General features: G+C 46.4%; 1 protein-coding gene across 2 annotated transcripts in view; it reads right to left on the bottom strand.

Moving 5' to 3' along the window:
• The window catches only part of TTBK1 (tau tubulin kinase 1), a 100,561-nt gene extending 82,358 nt beyond the window's left edge, over positions 1-18,203 (bottom strand). The window contains exons 1-2 of one of the 2 annotated variants that reach the window (XM_064415264.1): positions 18,007-18,203; positions 1,993-2,151 (exon numbers count right to left, since the gene is read on the bottom strand). In XM_064415264.1, coding sequence (XP_064271334.1) covers positions 1,993-2,100 — 108 coding nt within the window. In that variant the 5' untranslated portion in view covers positions 2,101-2,151; positions 18,007-18,203. Of the gene's footprint in view, positions 1-1,992; positions 2,152-17,593; positions 17,683-18,006 lie in introns of those variants that run through there. The other variant, XM_064415263.1, reaches the window with a different exon arrangement.
• Positions 18,204-20,953: the final 2,750 nt, after the last annotated feature.

Below are 20,953 nucleotides of genomic sequence, written 5' to 3'. Positions count from 1 at the left end.
TGTGAGACATTATAAAACATAAAAGGTTATTCCTCTAATTAGAGGTAGTTGTTGTTAACAATACAGCTGCTCATTTCTATCTTTTCTAAGGCAGAGTTAGTGGGTAGAGCTTCTAGTGGGCCCCAGTCACAAATTCATACAACAATGAAGCACTGAATCCCACACTTAGTGCCTCTACCAACTTAAAATTGGTTTGAAATAAATGTTCCCTGTAAGCATCACCAAGCTTATTTTAGACTTTATTTGGAGGTTTTGGTGCTTGTAAGAGTTCTGCTGTTGCCAAGAATGAAGTTACTTTGTTTAGACTGTTACAAAAATACTCCCATCATTTACAGAAGTTTTAGCACTCCTCTCCATGAAGGAGAAACTCCAGGATTGATGAATAGGGAATGGTACAAGCTAAAGTTAGCCAAGGTAAAGGAGAACAGAGAATCCCAGAATCACAGAACTGTTCGGGTTGGAAGAGACCTCTGCAGATCACCCAGTCCAACCCCTCTGCCTCGACAGGGTCACCTGGAGCTGGTGACACAAGAACCCATCCAGGTGGGTTTGGAATGTCTCCAGAGATGGAGACTCCACAGACTCCCTGGGCAGCCTGTTCCAATCCTCTGCCACCCTCAATGTGAACAAGTTCTTCCTCACATTAAGGAGGAATGAGTATTAGCAATCATGCACCTGAAGCAAAGGCATCAGCAGAGTGCTGAAATCCAGCTTGGCAAAGAACATGCACCAATCTGACCAAATTTCAGGCTCTGGGGAAATTTCTGTTTGTGCAGAGAGAGACAGATAAAAGCTGCAATCATTATTTTCTGAGACACTGGTAAGCACAGGGCACGATTCAAGTCCTCTATGTCAGCTAACCTGCCCATGGATGATCCCTCCAAAACAAGTACATGTGCTCCAGTCCAGAGCTGCAGGAGCACAGCAAAGCTCTCCTTCAGCTGTGACAGAAAGCTTTGGGAGGGGCAAAGGGGTTGTCTCCATTTTGGTGTCTAATCACAGAGAAAACTGAGCTTCTCCATCTGCTCTCAAGAAGCCAGGAGAATGAAGAACAGTTTGAATTGCTTAAATATAAATAGGCTGTTCAGCAATTGGCCAGACAGAACAGTGAAGGCTGAGGAGAATGCTGAAACAAAGTGAAGAGAGGCAATGGGGAGCAACAAGAACAGGGCTGGGTCTAATGAAAGGATAAGATTTTGTCTTTAGTGGGCTATTGAAAAATAACCTATCCACAGCCTGGAACTGAAGGGAATTCAGAGTCCCAATCTTCTTTAGTCCTCTGCTCTCCACACTCCACTGCAAAACACACAGGGCCACTGTAGCACAGCCAGTCAGCATAAAGAACAACTCAGTGCTATTAATGCAAATCACTTGTAGTTTAAATTAGCGAGGCCTCTGCTGGGAGTTTAACAATTCAGAGAATGCTGGTAATTCTAGTTAAAAATTGAGACAATGGTATACATGGGATTTAAATGCTTTTTCAGCATTTTTAAAGAAAAAAAGTCCTGTCCAGCTTGCACAACAGATGAGATAAGAACTAAAACTCTTAACATATGATGACATAATTTTAAGAAGTATCCCAATAAATGTACACAGAAGTTGAACCAGCTAGTTAATCATGGACTTTCTGACTCTTGAAGTAGCTGACATTCCAGCCCAAAACATTTGGTTTTACATTATTTTATTGTAATGCAATCTATTTATAGTCATGTCTGTAGTATTCTTTGCCACAGTAATTTGAAATCTAATTTCCTACTAGAACACTATTCAGCCTGCTGCAACAGCTCAATCCTACATAAAAATCCTTGTCAGATTTAGCCTTCTGAAAATACCACTCAAAACCCCTTCTTCCTGCAGTATCTTGCTGACATGTCAAACCCCACCACTGCACTGTTGCTTGCCAGAGGCCAGGATTAAGCAGGGAAGTGGCTGTACCACTGCAGGAGGAGGAGGAGGAGGTTTGTTTGGGCCGTTGAAGCCAGAGCTACTCACCACTTTCCAGCGATCTTTGACCACGTAGTTGGTCGGGAGAATGTCGACCTGTTCCCCTCCACCACTCATGTTTGGTTCGTCCTTGATGACTGCTGCTAGGCACTGCATTTGCCAGCCAGAGAGTATTTCAGTAGATCCCAGTTTAAATGAGCCATTTATCTGGGGGAAAGAAAAGGGGGAATGAACGACAGAATTATTGCAGGTCGCAGTACAAGTACATGCTGCATTTCCACAGGTCTTGCTTATGACTAAATCAGAACCAGCCTCTTAGGAAAGAAGGCAAACTCACCCTGCAAACAGCTGAGCTCACTCCATGCATAACCTGACAGACACAACCCTGCTCCAAGTCAGCAGCACAAACTAAAAGGTGACAACCACCAGCTACACCACGCAGGACTCCAGGGCTCTTGGGCTTGACAATGCAATGAGAATCCAACACCAAAATGTTGCAAGGGCTCTTATTGTTACCAGGTGAAGAAGTCTTGCTTTAGCAGAGCAGCTGCCACCTCAGCAGCTTTTATGGCTTGCATTGGATGACATCCAACACAAATCAGAAAGGTTTGCCAGGTATTGCATCCAATAAGCCTAAAAAGTCTGAATAGGGTTGAAGGACTGTACAGGGCCAGGGTTACAAACACATCACTGTAAAGAACAGCCAAGCAGAGCAGATGGGGAATGTCAGAAAAGGCTTCAGCCAGGCAGAAGTTAGTCCTCCTCATACCCTACACACAGTGCTAAAGATGAGCAAATTAAAATCAGAGAGATAACTTGAGCCTGTGGAGTTCATCTTGCCCCTTCTTCCTGCTTTTGTATGGAGCTCCAGATAGCCTATGTTGATATTAATTTTAAGGGTTTTTTGTTATAAATCTTCAGCAAAAATGGCTTTCAGAAACACATTAACTTGGCTTTTCTAGAAGAAAATGAATGAAGCAGGCCTAATAAAAGATCTTGCTCAGATATCTTACTGGCTTTAGAAGTAGGCTGTATCTTTTACTAAGCATGTATCTTGGCAATTCTATTGTCATTCCCCAAAAATATTAATATCTTCCTTTCTAAAAATGAGTGTCACTGTAGCACTCTGGTTGCTTAGATTAACAACATAAATACCAAATCTTTTAAAAAATACTAGACCTGGTCACTCAGCAATCACATTTCTTCAGGTTCAAAAAAAAAGGCAAAAAAGTTACCAGTTAATTATGAGCTCAAGTAGAGAAAATAACTCATTCCCTAGCAATAAAAGGACTGAGAGGGAAGGCTGTGAAGGGGGCAACACGTAGTGTGCACAAGGAAGCAGCAGACAGAAGTATGTCAAAAGTGCAAGACAAAGGATGATCAAACAAAACATGAACAAAAGATCTCAAAGAGATCTTATAAAAATCTTCACAAAAGAAGATTTCATTCCAGATATAGAAGATAACTACAGGAAAAAAAAGAGCAGCAGACTAACTCAGCAAGAGGGCTGCTGAGAAATGTTCAATCCAACATCTGCTAAAGGACAATCAAAATAATAGAAGAGAAATAAGAAAAAACTGGGTATTAAAGAGATTCAGAAGAAAGGTGCTGCAAAATGTTCCGAATTCTCACTGAAAGAGTCCTGCATCTGTATGGGGTAGCTGTGCTTTCAATCACTGGGTACAGAAATAAGAAACTGGAAAGAGAAAGTTCCTGCTGTGTTTGGCAGCACAACATTTGTGCTTCTTCTTCTAATGAGCAAGTGGAATGTCATTCCCAAGTTCCTTTATGCCCACCAGAACACCTGAACCGGCCATCCCTAAGCTACCAGTGAGCACTGAGCACACAACCTCCCTGCACATCACCTGGAGACACAGGACAGAGAACCCCTGCAAGAATCTCCCTTAATGTTGGCTTTTCTTCTGGTATTTAAAGAAAAGTTAGTTAATTATAGACTGCCCCAAACTTTTAACTTTACAAACAATAATAAGACACAGAAATAAGTATCCCCTCCCTACTGTTGAAGGTCTCCTCACATCACTTTAGTGATGCATGTGCATAGTAAGATTTCAGTCTGGTGACTGTTGGAAAGTAATCCCAAAGAATAATTTTAGAGGAGAGACTGAGCATGAAAGTCCACGAGCACTCAAAGCTAGGCAAGGTACAGTCGCTTTCCCTGGCGCAATATTCCACTTTCCTTTATCAAAATTTTAATACATGTGTACAAAGACATCATGTCTGTTAGTTAAAGCAATCTGGCTTTGAAATAGAATAAAATCCTCCTGGGCAATACCATGAATAGCAGCCATTGGGCAATATGGAATTTCAGAACTAAGTTTACAGATATGCTCTGGTATCACCAGAGTAATGCAGCCAAAGCAAATGCCAATTTAATTATAGTCTGAAACTAACTCCAAGCTGTTTTAGATCACAGTAGCAGCACAAATCTAAACTTTATTCCTGAGGCAGTACAAATACTGCAGAAACATGCTCAGCCTATGGGCCAAGCATTACCTACATCCATAGCAAGACATAACACATCAACCTAAAAACCCAGGAGGACCACAAGGGGCAAAAGAAGCAATGAAGGTATCTTTGTGCAGAAACCATCAGCACAGAAGGGAAGAGGCAAGAGATGGCCAGTGGGAGAGTGGTAAGGCAGTACCACAGCAGAGAGCATCATTTCTGCATGTTACATGTTACCCAAGCATCTGAAACCCAGACACTGCACCACTCTCCTTACCTTTGAAATGCAGTGACTATTGAATATAAAGAGATACAATTTAAAGTACAGTGACTGTGAAAACAACAACTTTCAGTTTGTCTTTTCCTGTAGGATATTGACAAGATGTCAAGAAATTCTTGTATCCCTGTCCCGTGGAGTCATGCAAGGGAGTTGAGCAAGCCTAAGATACTCTAAAACTGCCTTCCTAGAAACAGCAAGTGAAGCACAAAGGTAAGCAGCTGAGAAATAAACAAAGTCCATCTCTTGGCCAACCTCAGCATGAAGAAGCATGAAATCAGCTCTTCCATACTGATTATCTCCTTCAGCCACTATATAAACACATAAACTTCATAGCTTTATAAGTTTAGTCTTGGCGTCTTGGCATTTATAATAAAAGAAATGCAGAAAAAAACCATGTTCACCAGTTTACTGAATGTGGCAGACAGCAGTCTGAGAAATCATTTTATATGCCTTTCCAGCTTTTATTCTCTATCCTAGATACCATTCCTACTGAACTCAGGTCAGGATACTGGCCTAGATGGACCTGTGGTAGGACTCAGTATTGCCCAAGTTGTGTTTTGGTGAGGAGTGTATTTTCAGCAGAAGGAGTGTATATATAATATTTATGTCTTCTTTAGCTCTTCAAGGTGGCCAGAGAACAAAAAATAAAGAATCAGTGGGAAAAAGTCTCATATACACAGCCCAACCACCACTACAAGGTTCTCTTTCATACAAGCAAAATTTTAAACAGCTTTATTGGAATAAACATATTTCCTAATTTTACAGGATTATAGCATTCTTAAAATTAAACTTATAAATACCAAGCACACCCTGTAGGAATTCCTAATGAATATATGAGATCTCTCCTATGTTGGCTTGCTTCAGTCCCAGTGTACCACAGTTGGAGTGCTCAAAATGCAACCCACCCACATCAAGCTCAAAACTCATCAGACATGAGGTGGTTATTAAAGAGAAGAACAAAGCTATGGAATTCTGTCTCTCACCACCTTACTAAGGGTCTTAATCTCACTGTGGAGGAATTGCAATATACCACTTCATTTCAGGACACATCCTTAGCTCTGTATGTCTACAAATTAGAACCATTTGGACTGCTGTAATGACCCTTTTTACTTGATCAAATTCCTCATCATGAACGAGCTCAGGAGCATGATCCACCATAAGAGTGGATCTCAGAAGTGTTATGGAACATTGATGGAAACTACAGCTTTATTGTGTGAGATGAAGTTGGATAACTGCAAAACCAAAAGAAGTAGCCAAATAAACTGCAGTCTGGAAATCAGGTCAATCTCCCTGTCCAATACCTCCATGAGAGGAACAAACAAAAAATAGTTGTAAATAGAATTTAAGCATCATTTAGCTGAATGAAACAGATGGGCTGGGGAATAAGATGAGAATATAACAAGTAGGACTGAGAATGCTTAGAAGTAAGAAAACAAAAACCAGTGGATTTTCCAAGTGCCACTTCTCAGCAGCACTAGGGCTCAGTTAATGGCAGCAGTAGCTGCATGGACGCAGTGTCCCTCACTGTTTTCCAACATCATCTCCTTCCAACACACAATACCAACCATAAAAATTAAATCACTCACATTGAAACAAAGAAAAAACCCTTACATCTTTGCACCATGCACTAGCATTCTGTTATCAGGGTAGGAATGTGTGAAACAGTACAGGAAAATAAGTTGATTTAAAAAATACAGTGCACTGGACTAACAGCCCCTGAGCCCTGGGATACACCATACTCCCTGCTGAACTTGAAACAGCAATGAAAAACAAGCCATACACTGTTAGGGCAGGTCTGACAGCAGGAGCTCATAAGGTTCTGAATTATTCCTTGAAGCCATCTCCCTTCACTGCCTGCCCCTGCTGCAGCAAACCCCACTTAGAGAGCAGGCTCAACTCCTGTCAGCTGCAGCCTAAAGCCTCCTCTGTGACATATTCTTCTCACAGGCAGAGAATGGCACCAGCCTTAGAAATTCTGGACTTGCTGCTCACAGCATTTCACTTCTGCAAAAAATCAAAACATCTAAAGGTGAGACTGCAAGATGCTGGGACTATTTTTCATCTTTGAATGGTTTATGACCATTAAGGAGCAACTGGGAAAAACAAACAAAAAAAGCTGCAATCAAGACAGACTGCAATCAATCAAGGTCCAGATTCTCTGCTAACACGAGGCTGCACTGAGCAGAACATACATATTAAACACAGTAACAGATGCACCTTGACAGCGTTATTATGGCTACCCAGTTGCACAGCCAACTGAATTATCACCGCCTGCACAGAGAAAGTAACAGCATAGGACTAGAGGAAATCAAACAAAACCCCCAAACAAACAACACCACACTGCCAGAGACTGCATTCACACACATTACAGAGCAGTCAGACACACCAGTAATTTCTGTGCCAAACCCACCTATCTGCAGGGAGAATCAGCACAGGTAATTATGACAACAAATCATTAGGAACGCACACCAGATAAGCACGCCTACACTGCCAGGGGTTTATGTGATCCTAATCCTCCCCAAATACATCTCAGCAGTACATGCAAAACAATGGGGAGCAGGACAATTTGAAAGGAAAGTCTATTATTATCTTCCACCAATCTCCTTGACAGAATTGCTCCAAATTTGAAACAAGCAGAATATTAAATCCAACTCCAGGAAATCCCTCTGATATCATAACCAGCTCAACCTCCACTAATTTAACAGGCAAGCATTACAGTTTGCTTACAATGAACATTTAACTGCAGCTTAAGTATCTGTACCTGCAAAATCAATATAAATCACTACTGAAAAGCTTGAGTAGTCTGCTGGCAGCCAAAACAAATATATCTGAATAAAAGCAAGAACTAAACATAGATTGTACTTATGATATCAGAATCAACCTGCACCTGACAGACAAGGGTATTTTGTTATCACCTGATCCTGGACCAGAGCGTGACCAGATCCTCAGGTAATGCAGAATGTCCCAAGAGCACATCCTCTCCCTTCCCTCTGCTTTTGTGCAGAGCCTGTTATTCATCTTCCATCAAATGTGGCCATTCCAAGTCAATTTTCAGAGTGGTCAACAGGACCTTCCTTGAGTCCTTTTCTTGAAGAACAAGATTTTATCTTGAAAAAACCACTCAGGCACACAGCAAACTGATAACATCTGTTGCTCAATGGTCTTATTACAACCTATTATATCAGGTTATTAAAGGGCCCACAGCCCAAGATCAATCATTTTAAACCTACATTCCAGAGAAAGCTGTGTTCATCTTACCCATTCAACATTTTTATGATAGATGCAGTCACCACAACCATGAAGTATTAAATAAACTTGTAAAAAATTCTTTAGAGGTTAGGAACATAACAGTAAGTTCCTGATGACAGATGTCATAATTTGATTCAAATTCTGGAAGAGAGGGTATTTTGCTAGGAAAATTCATGTATTTATAGATTTGCCATGTAGACTTCATATTACCAAGCACTTTCATAATAAAAATTAGCATAAGTGGGGCAACTGCCACTTGCTACACTGATGTCATATCAGACTAAATGAGACTAAATGGGACAAAATTTTTTTTCAGTCTTCAAGCCCAGTGCTGATCACAACTGATATTCTATTTGTTATCACACAGAAGAGGTTTCCTGGGACTGACAAAAACATGACAAATCATGCCAACTGTTAGTCACTTAAATCATGCTTCTACAGCCCATTTTCCCATTTTTGTAAGGAACTCTTCCCCCTACATGGAGCATGCTCATGGAAGCAGGTTCATCCTTCCTCTGCTGCCTGCAAACCTATATTTCATTCTAGTTTCATTCTCTGACCTTCTGTCTCATCCCTTTTCAGTTTGCAGACAGCTGGCTAAGGAAACTTTCCTGTTTGACCATTCAGGAACCACTCAGGGAGTCCCACTGGCACCACTGGACTTTTGTGCCCTTACAGGCTGTGCTCCTCTCGTGCTCTTGGTGCCTCTTGGTAAATGGGGATATTTGGTCTGGGGTCTTCTCCTGTTTTATTTGGGTTCCACAGAGCCTCTGGATGAACCAGCCAGCCAGCCCTACATGTCCCCATGCCCTTTGTTTTGCAAAAGGGTGGCACCAGTTCCTGGCCCCTTGCCTGTGCCTCCAGACATTTCCTGCCACCCAGGGCACAACCTGCAGCTCCCACTGCAGCTGCACACCCAGCTACCTGCACCAGGTGTGTTCCTCAACTGTTCTTCCTTTATCTCAGTTAATCTCACCTGCTAATATAGTAAAAGGAAAAAGAAAACGACTTTGAGGCATTGAACCACTGTCCTTCTAATTTGTAACATTATTACAAATAACAAACTTACAGAATTGAAATGAACAAGATTACCACAGGGTAGAGTCCAAGGTTATAGATTCCCGTGCACTAATACTTAAGTGATTCCCAATACAAAATCATTAAGGATTCTCAGAAGTCAGTAATTTATTAACTGGTTGATCATCACTACTTGTTTGATGTGAGAATGGCATATTCAATTTTCCTTACCTAAATCCTTAACAGCAAATTGGGAACATGATAAAACAGTACATGGACCTTCCTGCACAGGTTCTAATTTGGATTTCCTAATGAATGCCTTAATTAACACTTCACTTCCAGGCTGTATATAATGTACCTGCATTTCAGGGGAAGTGGATGATTATTACTGAGCACACTTTGCTCTTTGAACTCTGTGCATATAGAAAACATACTGGATCAAGTGTTCACATGCATCCAGTAAGCTGGACACCACTGGGATTTAAGTTCCTATTAGCTAAACACCTTCCAAAGACAGTTTGTGATTCTCTGGAGCCATCCATACCTTTTGTACTTTGTTAGCTATTGCCTCTGTTCCCCCCGGGGCTTTTTCATGAAACCATTTGGCTGAAGTGATTAAATATTTCTTTGGCAGAATCAGTTTTACCTCAATTGTCCCTACTCCATCACCATTTTGGGTTGCTTCCCATTTTTCCCACTGTCTCTCTTCTTCTGTTAAGCAGTCCTTCTTATACATAATCCTGGGGTCTATCAAATTTGGCCTTTGCCTCTGGTCACTGCCACAACAGCACCTTGTCCCAGAGGCTGCTTGGCCCCTTTGCAGCTGCACTGGGCTGGGTAATTCCTACAGATTCCTGCAGTGCCTCTCGTGGGGGCTGGGAATGCATCACAGCAATTTCTAACTACACTGATTCTACCAAACTGCATATTTCCCCTCCACTAAACACTCTTCCCTACTGATATGAAAAGTCCTCATTCTTCCCATAAGACTCTTGCTGCATGACCCAACCCAAAAGCACACCGAGAGTCCACACAGATGTCATCTTCCTTTGAAAAGAGTTGGGGCAGCAATGATGTAACAGCTCAAGCTGGTGCCTCTGAGGAAGAGCCTCCAACAAAGGAATCCCTGGGATACTGCACCCTCACAGCCTGTGCACTGCTTCCAGGGGTGGTATTTAGTCTATGCAAGAACATCCGAGGAAAAGATACAAAAATTCTTGTACGTGCAAGCGTGGTCTGTTCCATTCCTTTCTGCACTGCTGTGTGAGTCAGTTTCCAAGGACCAAGGGTTGCCAAGATTATGGAGAGTTCCACAAGCTGGTCAGGACTGCCTCTATAAAAGCCATTTCCACACGTGCTGAGAATGCCATCCAGCTCACAAACGTCAGTACCTGCCCTCCCAGAACATGCAAACAATTGCTCCCCATCCAGCAGTTTTCCTATCTGTGGAGTTAAGCAACTCTATGACTGAGCTCTATGCCTTCTCCTTCTGGTACCAGATTTTACACCAGCTTGTTGAGTCAGGGAAAAAACCCTAAAAACCAACAAAATCCTCAGTACAAATAATCAAAAAAACACACCAGTAAAATCCCCAGCAAAACTTTAAAATCTGTTCTTCTGGACTGATTCATTGACATAAACCGCATTTATACTTTGATCCTTAATTTTCCAGTGCTATGCCAAGTAACTGGGTTCTGAGAATTTCCTGTTACAGAACTAATATGGTCAGAACTTATTTCTATAAAAAAAATCATAAACCTTACGCCATCTTTTAATGTAAAAATTATTTTCTATTCACAGCTGTAGTAAAGTACTGGAAAAGTAAATTTTGTACGTGACTTGGTCAATGCTCATAGCAATTCTTCAAACCTATCTCAACCTGAAATGAGTAATTGTGCATTCCGTGCTCAGCTTGCCAGAGTAAGCTGGCTCCTGGTGAATGCTTCTAATAATAAATACTCCACAGACAGAACAATTACTGGTTCAAGTCCAGCCTGGGATGTTTGGAAGGGGAAAAAATGTATATAATCTCATCCCAATCAGAAACACAGGCAGCAAGGTTAAAGAAAATGCGTTTTGCAAAAGAAGCAACAAGCACACCAGAAATAACAGCTTCTGAACTGCCACCAGACTTGAAAAGAGGCTGCAGGACCTATGCAACCAGATAGCTCTGAGCCCTGGAAACCAAATGGCTCCTGTCATTTCCCCCAGATAACTGTCACAAGAGTGACAAACTACTTGACTACCTGCCCTTTGCATTTCCACCTTTTACATTTTCTTTTTTGCTCTGTTGGCTCACTGGACAAAGCCCTATAAGCCTTGTGTCTACTTGAGAATCAACCACTCCTTATTTCTTCATAGAAATGGGGAACAGCAGAAAGAAAAAAAAAGTGCATCTTCAACAAAATGCTTCTTAATACAACCAAACTCACATTTAGACATCTATGAATAAGCCATAGAGGTCATGCACACAGAGCAGAGCACTGCTACAGAGAGAAGCACAAAAAAAAGGGAAGGCAATTCTGTTCTTGCCTACTGGTGAGAGACAGTAGAGACTGGTAGAGTCCAGTAATCCATGGCTACTAAAAATCCTGAATCAGAAAAAAAGGCTGGAAGGTGCCTTCCACCTGAAAACTAAACTCTCTAAAATGCATGGAAGTTAGCCCAAAGAAACTCCCAAAAGCAAGGGAATGTAGTGGAGAAGTACTTCTCTATTATGAAAATTTAAAAAACTGAAGGGCTCTGACATTCTAGCTCACCTTCTGCTAGAAGCTGAAACCTGACAACTGCAAATTAGTTTTTCATGGGTGTTTTCCTTAAGGACAGGATTTGGAACAAGAAAGAGGGTGGATTCTCTTTTCAGACCAAGGTTGGGCACCTCTAAGAAGGCATGCTTTAGCTACTAAAAGTTTTACTAAAAGCAAAAACACAAAAAAAACCCCAAAACCCAAAAAACCCAACACCCACCCAAAAATCACATTCTGAATGCTTAGATGCTAATGAATGAAAGGTGAGAATTAATGGGAGCACTGTTACACCATATTACCTACACTACCCCATAAATCCTACAGACCCCAATGCTGGATCCACAGCTTCAGGTTCCTAATTAGCCAATCTAAAAATCTGCCTGAAATGAAGAGAAACAATTCCCCTCTCTCCTCCCAGCTCTGAATTCATGTATGCAGGATTCCACCACGGGCCAGCGGGCCACCATGGGTTCAGTGACGTGTAGTAGCAGAAAAATGATTCCTCTTCCTAATAAATAAGAGTGTTTCCTTGGCTTGGAGCTTCCTGAACTGGTTCACTGTAGGGTCAGTCAAAGGCAAGTGGCAGCACAACAGAGGAGCAGACTCAGATCCATTTCAGCTTCAGTCAAGCTGTGCTCTGAGTTTGTCTCCACAGCAGGAAGCTCTTGGCCTTCTGTGAGATGACAAGATTCAGTCCCTTCTGCTTAAAAACAATAACTCTGGAGTTACTGGAGTAACTCTGCCTGAGGCTAACCTTTTTTTTTCCCCCAAGGATAACAAAATTTAAAAAAATCCATTCGTTTCGATAAATTACAGGCACAACTCCTAAACTAGTAAATTTTAGAAGTATAATGCAGCTCGATTGTGTTTAAATAATTCAAGACATTGAATTCAAGACTAGACCACTAAGTTTCCTAATACAATGTCACCACAAAGGTGACTTCTATTCTCTGGCTGAGGTGCTACAGGAAGCAAACAAGCAACTTTCATGAAATGAGGGAAACAAGCCAGACAATTTATTAGAGTGTCCAATCAAGAGAAGCACTGTGCTGATGCCCCTATGAAGGTGAAAGTATTGGGCAGCTATACCATACCCTTGTTTCAGTGAGCAGAACAGGTACCAAGAATTTAAGCTGCATGACAAGAAGCTGTAGATCAGTCTGGGGTAGGAGTGGCACAGCAGGTGCTGGGAGACAGATTCTCATGAAGAGCTACAAGTTCAGGGAAAAAATGGGCTCAATTTTAGAAGAAGCATCACACACACACACACACACACAGAGAAAGAGTAGTTTCAGGATTATAAGGTATTTAAATGGAACCCAAAAAAACCAAAGAGATGCAACAGGTTTCAGAGGTATGGTAGGGAACAAGGATGAAAGGATTTGAGGGTGAACACAGAGCTACCCAGGCACATTCTCCAGTGCTCCATGGAAAAGGTACACAGAAAAAGGCCGGGTCACTCCAGGGGAGAAAGAGTACTACATACGACAAAATAAACAGACAGACGCACAGGAGATAAAGAAATAATTTTGTATCAAGGCTAAATGGAAAAAATGTAATAGTAAAGCTACCCCATCAGACCAGAATGAAGCAGCCACAGTGATTTGCCATGTGAGAACAGATGGCCTGTGCCTTTAGGAAACAGGAGGCAATGGGGAACTTCAGTTTCCTCATGCAGATCAGGATATATTACCAAGATGAAATTTTAAAGAAAATCTTTGGCCAGTGCAACTTCTACTTAGTTTTAATTCTGACTTACTGGGCCAACAGAAGGTTTTTAGAATTGAAGATGTGTGCAAAAGAAGAAAACAGCACAAATTATTCCAAGTGATAATGTTTTTTTCCTGGTGATGTGAAAGAGATTAAGTAAATTCTTCTGGATAAAATCTACATATTTTCTACCCATACATGATGAGAGGCCACCCAGTCAGTCTGATAAATGATGGACAGATAAGAAACAGAAAGATTGAAGGAAAGATCAGAAAGAAGATACCTAGAATTTTTGGCTGCTGTTTGAAGAGCTCTGCAGAGGATCTGGAAAATCAGTCTTCCACAACAGACATGTTTAGAAAACTGAAGATTAAAAATTAAACTAAATGGCAGGCAGAAGGGAGAAGCCCTGATTTATAGATCTATTAGGATAGGTGAGATGCTTTTAAGAAGACTCAACAAGCACATCTGTGGTATCAGGCCAAAGGCCGTGGAAACTAGGATGTTCCAGGATAAAACTAAAGTTTCCCTAAAACTAGTAACTGGCTAAAAGAGAGGAAAACACACAGGAATGCAGAGCTAGGTTTGACAACAGAGTGCTCTTAGCACACAGGTCACACCTTGTGTACGTGGAAAATTAGTCAGGCCAACAAATAAAAAGGCTGAAAAGCTGCACCCTGCACCCCCAAGGTGATCAGGGGTGTAACCATGGCACAGTGTGCCATCTGCTTAGCCTTTCCCTGAGCATCACCTCTTGGTCACTGGTAGAGAAAGGACTGAGCAGCTGAGTATGTGATCCTGTAATCAAAACCTTTTCACCAGATATCAATGCCTCCTTTTGTCTTTTCCTGTCTGACTGGGAGGCCACCAAAGCTTTGTACCCAGGCAGCTCCTGGGCTGACAGTGGGCCTGAGAGAAGAATCCACTTCCATCTGCCACAGCTGACACCAGATCTCTTTCTGAAGGCTGGGATGCCTCATTTCTCCTAAGAGGAAATCTGTGCCCACAGGCATTCCCTGCTCTCCATTGCACCTTTCTGGCTGGAGCCAGCCCAGGATCCAGTTTGTTCCTTTCATATTGCTCACCAAATTAAAGATGACACAGCTTGACACCAAAAGGAAAGGGTTTCCGAACACATCTTGTTTGATTAGCTCTACAGTCCATCACACTGTCAACATCTTCCTTCTCAAATACAAAAAAAGATCCTTTCCCATGTGTGCAGCTCTTGAGTAGTGGAGAAGGCCCAACACAAAACAGTGTGGGACTGGGTAAGACCAAAAGGGCCCAAGGGACTGTGAATCCCATGAAAAAACCTACTGTGGCAGCTTTATATTTTCCATGTTGAGTCTTAATATATTGATGTATCCACCAGTCTCCAAAAACCAGAAAAGTTCATGTGAAAAATCACTTGATACATTAATGTCCAAGACACGTTGCCATTGCTAGATTATTTTCCATATTTTTGGGGTTAACTGCTGTGGCTCTCAACAGCGTGATCCACAGGCAATGGGCACTGTTGTGGAGAAGACCATGGAATGGCCTTGTCCAACAAGGATTGTCACTGCCCAGTTCATAGCTGGGCAAACTCTCACATGCAAGGGAGTCTCAATTTTTAGATGCAGTAAAAGCCACACCATTCCCTCACCTCTCATTCCTAAAGTTTCAACACATACCCAACAGATTCTCCCACTCTTCCTCTGGACTAGGGAGGGAGGTCTCATAGCTGGCCTTCCTTATTTCTCCCTCTCAAAGCAACCTTAATGTTTATTCTAAAGGGACTGCATCCCAAAATGACATTTAAGGGTATTTCTTGATGTTTCAAAGGAATACCCATTTTTTTGTTACCTTTGATGCGAGAAGGGGAGGGGAGAACTGGTTGTGTCCACTCTGTATCTTGCTCAGTAAACTAGCAGAGCTACAACAGTTTTTTAGCAAATGCTTCCACAGTCGCTGCAGCAAATATGCAGACTGTGCAATACTCAAAGTGGAAGATACCAAAGAGGCCCACACATCCTTAAAAATGAGGGAAGTTTACAAAGCCCTTGAAGACTTCATAAACACCTATTCCTCCACAAGGACCTATTTTCTGTCCTCTGCTCTGTTTTCAAAGTCAATCAATGTTACTGGAAGGTCACTATGGAGCTTTGGCAAACAAATCTAACCTAGGAGCTTCCCAGGATGAGGAACCCCTCCTGAAGTGTTTTTCTGGACGCTGCACATTGATACACACAGAGAGATAAGATTAAGGCAAAAAACTGAAAGGACAGAATTGCAGAGATGAGCCCACAGCAAGACCCATGTGAGAGGAGTGTGCTACCTGAGAAACCATAAAGAGATGAGTCAGTCTTTCCATAGGAGAGAGCAAGAAACAGCATGAAGGGGTTCCCACACTGAAGACAGAGAAGAAAGATGGATTTGGCTCTTCCTGGACCTGTCTGATCATTCCTGCTTTGGAAAGCAAGTGCCAGCTGCTTCCACTGGAGGAGAGCTGCAGGCTGCCTGTTGCCTCCACCAACAAACACTGGGGATGGAGAGGGAAGGAAATCCACACACGGGCCATGGGCACCACTTGATTAGCACCAACGCTGGGAGCTGAAGGAACAGAATTCCCAGCACTAGAGAAACTCCTTTCTGGAGGACCAAGAGCATTGACAGGGATCTCACTTGTCCCTTGAGGACTATTAAAATTAAAAAAGGTTAGGCAGGTGTCCCCAAGGTGTAATAAAAGTGTCTTACAGGGGATTCCAGTGTTTTATTTTGCCAGAGAAGAGGAACACAGCCTGCTCCTGAAGGAATGAGATTATCACAAAGCAGGAAAAAGCACACAGCACTAACAGCAGAGAATATACCACACATACACCATTCATGAGCACCACATCTCAAAAGTTTCTGATTCCACCTGGATCAGCAGGAGGATGCTCCTTATGAGCTGGGTGATCACTGGCACGCAAAGGAAGAAAGCCAGAACACATCATTCCTATTCTGCCCCTCTTTATCCTCTCAAAAGAAGGCAGCACACTGAAATGTGGTGACACACTGACACTCGTGAGACAGAACTGAGGCTCTTTAGTCAGAGCACCTGCACAGGCACAGCACCTACGAGCTGAGGGAGATTAGCACACCCTGTGGCACAACAAAACACCAGACTAAATTCCACTCGTGGGAAGTCCCCAGGCTGAAAATCTCTGTTGTGACTCGCTGAGAAGTTTATTGCTAAAAGGCAACATTTTCAGTGACACTACAAGAAATCCATGTGAAATGGCAGAATTAGGAAACCTTTCCTTCTATCCATCAAACCACCTTGCAAGACTAAGAAAATTCAAACCAGGTTTGGTTTGAGCTGCTCAGAAACATGATACCAACAGGTACTGAAGTCCCCACCCCTCAAAACACACAGTGGGTCTTGAACTTGTCATGAAAGTAGCTGTCAGAGTGACAGTGTGACTTTAGTGTTTCATGCAGCGTTCTGGTTCCCTGCTAAATCCTAGATGCACGTCAAGGTCACGGTGTTCATCTCCGGAGTCCTCAGTGGGTCAGAGCCGGGTTACCGGATACCTCCTCTCCCGGAATGCGGGGAAAGCACAATGACTACGGGCGCATCCAGCAATGTCAGCCTGGGCGCCACGAGCGACACCGACACCACGGCAGGAGACCGAGCCCCAAAGCTCCAGGGGACACGGCCACGCACACGGGAGCATCACTCCCACCCCGCCAAAAAGGAGAAACTCGCAGCCTCCTGCCCGGATCGCGAACACCACGGAGTTATCCCAGCGGAGCGCCGCGGCCGCGCTCGCTCCCCAGAGAGCTCCGCGGAGCGCGCTGGCTTTGGCCGTGCGGCTGCACCGGCACCGGGCGGCCCCGGGCAGCACGCCGTGCCCAGCCCCGGCCGGCACCCTCCGTGTGCTTCCCCGGAGCCCGGCCCGCCACAAGGCCGTGCCTTCGCACCTCGGCCCCCGCCCGGCACCGCACCCCGCTACCACCCGGCGGGGCCGCTCCCTCCGGCGGAGCCGCTCAGCGCTCGGGGCGCCCCCGCCCCTGAGGGCACTGCCCGCCCCTCCCGCGGCGGCAGCTCCGGGCATCGCCGCTTCCCCCGGCCCGGGCAGGAGCGGCGTCGAGGGGCGGCCGCCGCCCCGCCCTGCCCGGCCCTGCCCTGCCCTGCCCGGCCCTGCCCTGCCCTCACCTCGGGCCGTCCCGCCTCCCCCCGCCGAGGAGGTGGCCGCGTCCGCCCCTGCACTGCAGCTGCCGGCACGCCGCCCCCCCACTCCCCGCCGCCCCTCTCGGCAGTTGGTTCGCCCCACCCGGCCCACCTTCTCATTGGCGGCACCCGGCCGTCACTCCGCCGCTGGCCCGCCCACCCCCGCGGGCACGCTGGGAACCCGAGTCCCGCGCGCGGGGCTCGCTCCCTTTCGGCTGGAGGAGCCGGGTGGGGCGGCAAACTACATCTCCCGCAGTGCCCCGCGCGCAGCCTCGGCACGGCCCGGCCCGGTGCGGTGCCCGGTCCCGCATCTCGCAGGCCGCCCGCGGGACGCTCCCTCCGTCCCTCCCTTCCCCGCCCGTGCCCGCCGCGGCGCGGCCCGGCCCGGCCCGGCTCACCTGGCCCCGCCGCCGCCGGCGCCTCCCGCTGCGGCCGGCGCAGGCAGCGCATGCCCCACGCCCTTCAGTGCGGCTCGTCGGGCGCGGTGCCGCCGGCGCGGCGCGCTGCGGCTGCGGCTGTGGGACGGGCCGGCCCCGAGCGCATCCTCCCCCTCGGAGCCGCGGCGGGCGGCGGGATTCGCCCACAATGCACCGCGCGCCGCACCGACAGCATCAGCCTGACATCACCCGCGGGCCGTCCCCGCCCGGCCGGGCCCGCCCCGGGCCCGCCTCCGCCGTCAGCCGGCCCCGGGCACCGAGCGGCGGCACAGGCGGCTGGGCACCGCAGCGCGCCGCCGCTCCGCCTGCTGGGAGGCGCACCGGCCCGGGACCGGGAACGGCAGCGGCCCGGCGCTGCCCCGCCCTAGGACCGGGAACGGGACCGGCAGTGCCAGCGCGATCGCCGGGACGGGGACGGTGCCTGTCGCTGCGCTGGTGGCATCAGAGCTGGCATCGCCAGCGCGGCCCCGGGCACCGCACTGCCCTGGGAGCGGGGCCAGCGCTGGCACGGGCTGCGCAGGGCCGGGTGGCTGCGCTGTTGGGACCATGGCCAGGGCCAGCACATCTGCCTGAGGCTGGGCTTTGCATTGCACGGGGACTGGCAGCGTCGCCACTGTGGGCCCAGCGCTGCCTGCAGCTTTTTACTCCAGTCCTCTGGGCAAGGGCCAGGAAGGGACTGGTGCACTACACTGCGCTGCGAGCGGCAGCATCACCACGGTCTGGCCAGGACACCACACTGGGACCAGGACCAGCACCGCTGGCACTGGCCTGGACACTGCACCGCCAGGATCAGAACCATTCCCCATCCATACAGAGCCAAATCCTGCCCTGCCAGGGCTGGGAACAAACCCAGCAGCTCACAGCTGGGTGCAGCACCCAAAAAAGGCTCAGACAAGTGAGCGTGTCCCTGCATGCAGCTGAGCAGTGTGCCTGTCCCTGGGCAGTTTCCCTGTTCCCCTACCCTGAGGGGCACAGCTGTGCCCCTGCTCCAGAGAGGTGCCATTCTCCCTGCTGCAGCTCACTGCAAAGCACATTGTACTTGAAGCACAGATAAGCACGTGGCTCCTACAGATGTGCTGTGCAACGCTCATGGCTCTGCCTTCTTTTCACTGCAAATCGTCCATATTCATGCCTCAGACCCAAGCTGAGGATGGGCACTGCTCTGTGCCTTCACAAAACGTGCTGCAAGGGACACTGCTGCCAGACCCTCCCTGCAACACACTGGTGCCTTCTCCCTGTCCCCATCAGTGTCCCCATCAGACCCAGCCTGGTGTTGATCCATGGATGGAGGTTCCCATCTGTCTCCTGAGTGGGATATCACACCAGCTTCCCCAGGGCTGCTGTGCCCCCTCATCCCTTGAGGGACAAACCTCCCAGCCAAAGTTTTCCCCCCACCAGAGCAGTCCCCTGGGGCCAGGGTGGTAACAGAGGGGATTTGTTGTGACAAGACAGTCATGCTTGTGCCAAGGCAGACCCAGCACAGCCCTGGCCACCCCCAGCCACTCAGATCAGGGAGAACAGGGCCACCAGGCCCCCACTATGTTCCTCCACTGGCTGGAGCCCCCTGCACTGAGGACTTGCTGCATGGAAGCATTCCACAGAGACTCCAGGGAACCTCTAGCCCTGCAGCAGCTCATCCTGCAGTCCCAGGGGTTAAGACACCCTCAGCAGCACATCGTGCCAAGGTTCCTCTCACTCCAGGTATATGACTGAGAGATGACTGGCAGTGGGCTCTCTGTGCTGCAGGTCAAGACCCCCCACTTGTATTCCCAAGCACTGGTTCATGGTGCTGAGTTGGAGAGGCAAAGGAAGTGGGCGAACCAAAATGAGGTGAGGGAGCTGGTTTTCCCTAGGAGGTCGTCTTTACTTCTCAGTATCCTTCAGATCTCTCTTTCACAGTGCTGCTGGAGCACCAAACACAGACCCAGCAGTAAATTGGGTTGAGCAACAACACCAGGCTGGAGGGCATGGAAGGGTTTGATGCTGGAGCCTTTAGTCCCCCCTCAGGCTGGGCAGCCCCAAGTGCTGCCTAAGGGGAGGTGTGGAGATTCACCAGCAAGGACTTTCTGGGACAAAGCACACAGCAAACCCAGTGTGGGCTGCTGATGCAGCAGAGGAGCCAAATGGGGAGGGAAGTTCTGTGTTGATGGGTGTCAGCAGCAGCACTGAATCCCCTCGGTTTGAAATCCAGCCTTGAGCAGAAAACTCTTGAGAATGGGACTGCTGATGGCCTGGCCTGTACAAGAGCAGTCTAGTTATCTGGATATTTTTAAGTATTGTTTTTCTCCCTTATCACTCATTGGGCATTTATTACAGATTCACAAATGGAAGTGCAGCAAATCTGCATTTTCCACACAGTTTTGACCTTTGCTTCAGGTGTGACCAAATGTGAGCAGATCTAACAAAGATTCACATTCCAGATTAGCTCAGGTACTCAGCTCCTTCAAACCTGCTGCTGTTCCCATTGCTTTGGACACAAGGTCCATGCTCATCTCTTAAAGTGGTACCTGAGCAACTGCATTTTAGCTTTATTTCATCCTTGGTTTAAACCTCCCTCTAAGCCTGCTCTTCTGCAGATGGAGCTGAATGGGCTTAGAAACCTGCTAGAACAGCCACCTGGGAGCACGTCCAATTTAATCTGCAGGCAGAAATGCAGCTGAAAATGATCAAAAGATTTTATTAAAATCTGGGTTAATTGTGACTTGGGAGAATTTCTAACACAGACCAGAGTGTACTTGTGCTCTGTGGTGGTGTTTTTGCCTGGCCCTGACTTTCTTTGTGGAATCAGATACCAACTGTGTGCACACCATGTGAGAAGACCATTGGAAAGGACACTTAGGAGCAGATCAGTGATAACCAAGTGACAGTCCTGGATTCCAGAACTGTACTATTCTTCTTTTTAGGTCAT

The sequence above is a fragment of the Passer domesticus genome, chromosome 3 (assembly GCF_036417665.1).
Source record: "Passer domesticus isolate bPasDom1 chromosome 3, bPasDom1.hap1, whole genome shotgun sequence".
NCBI lineage: Eukaryota > Metazoa > Chordata > Aves > Passeriformes > Passeridae > Passer > Passer domesticus.
Note: the sequence above shows the minus strand (reverse complement) of the source record. Positions and strands in the feature narration are given on the sequence as shown.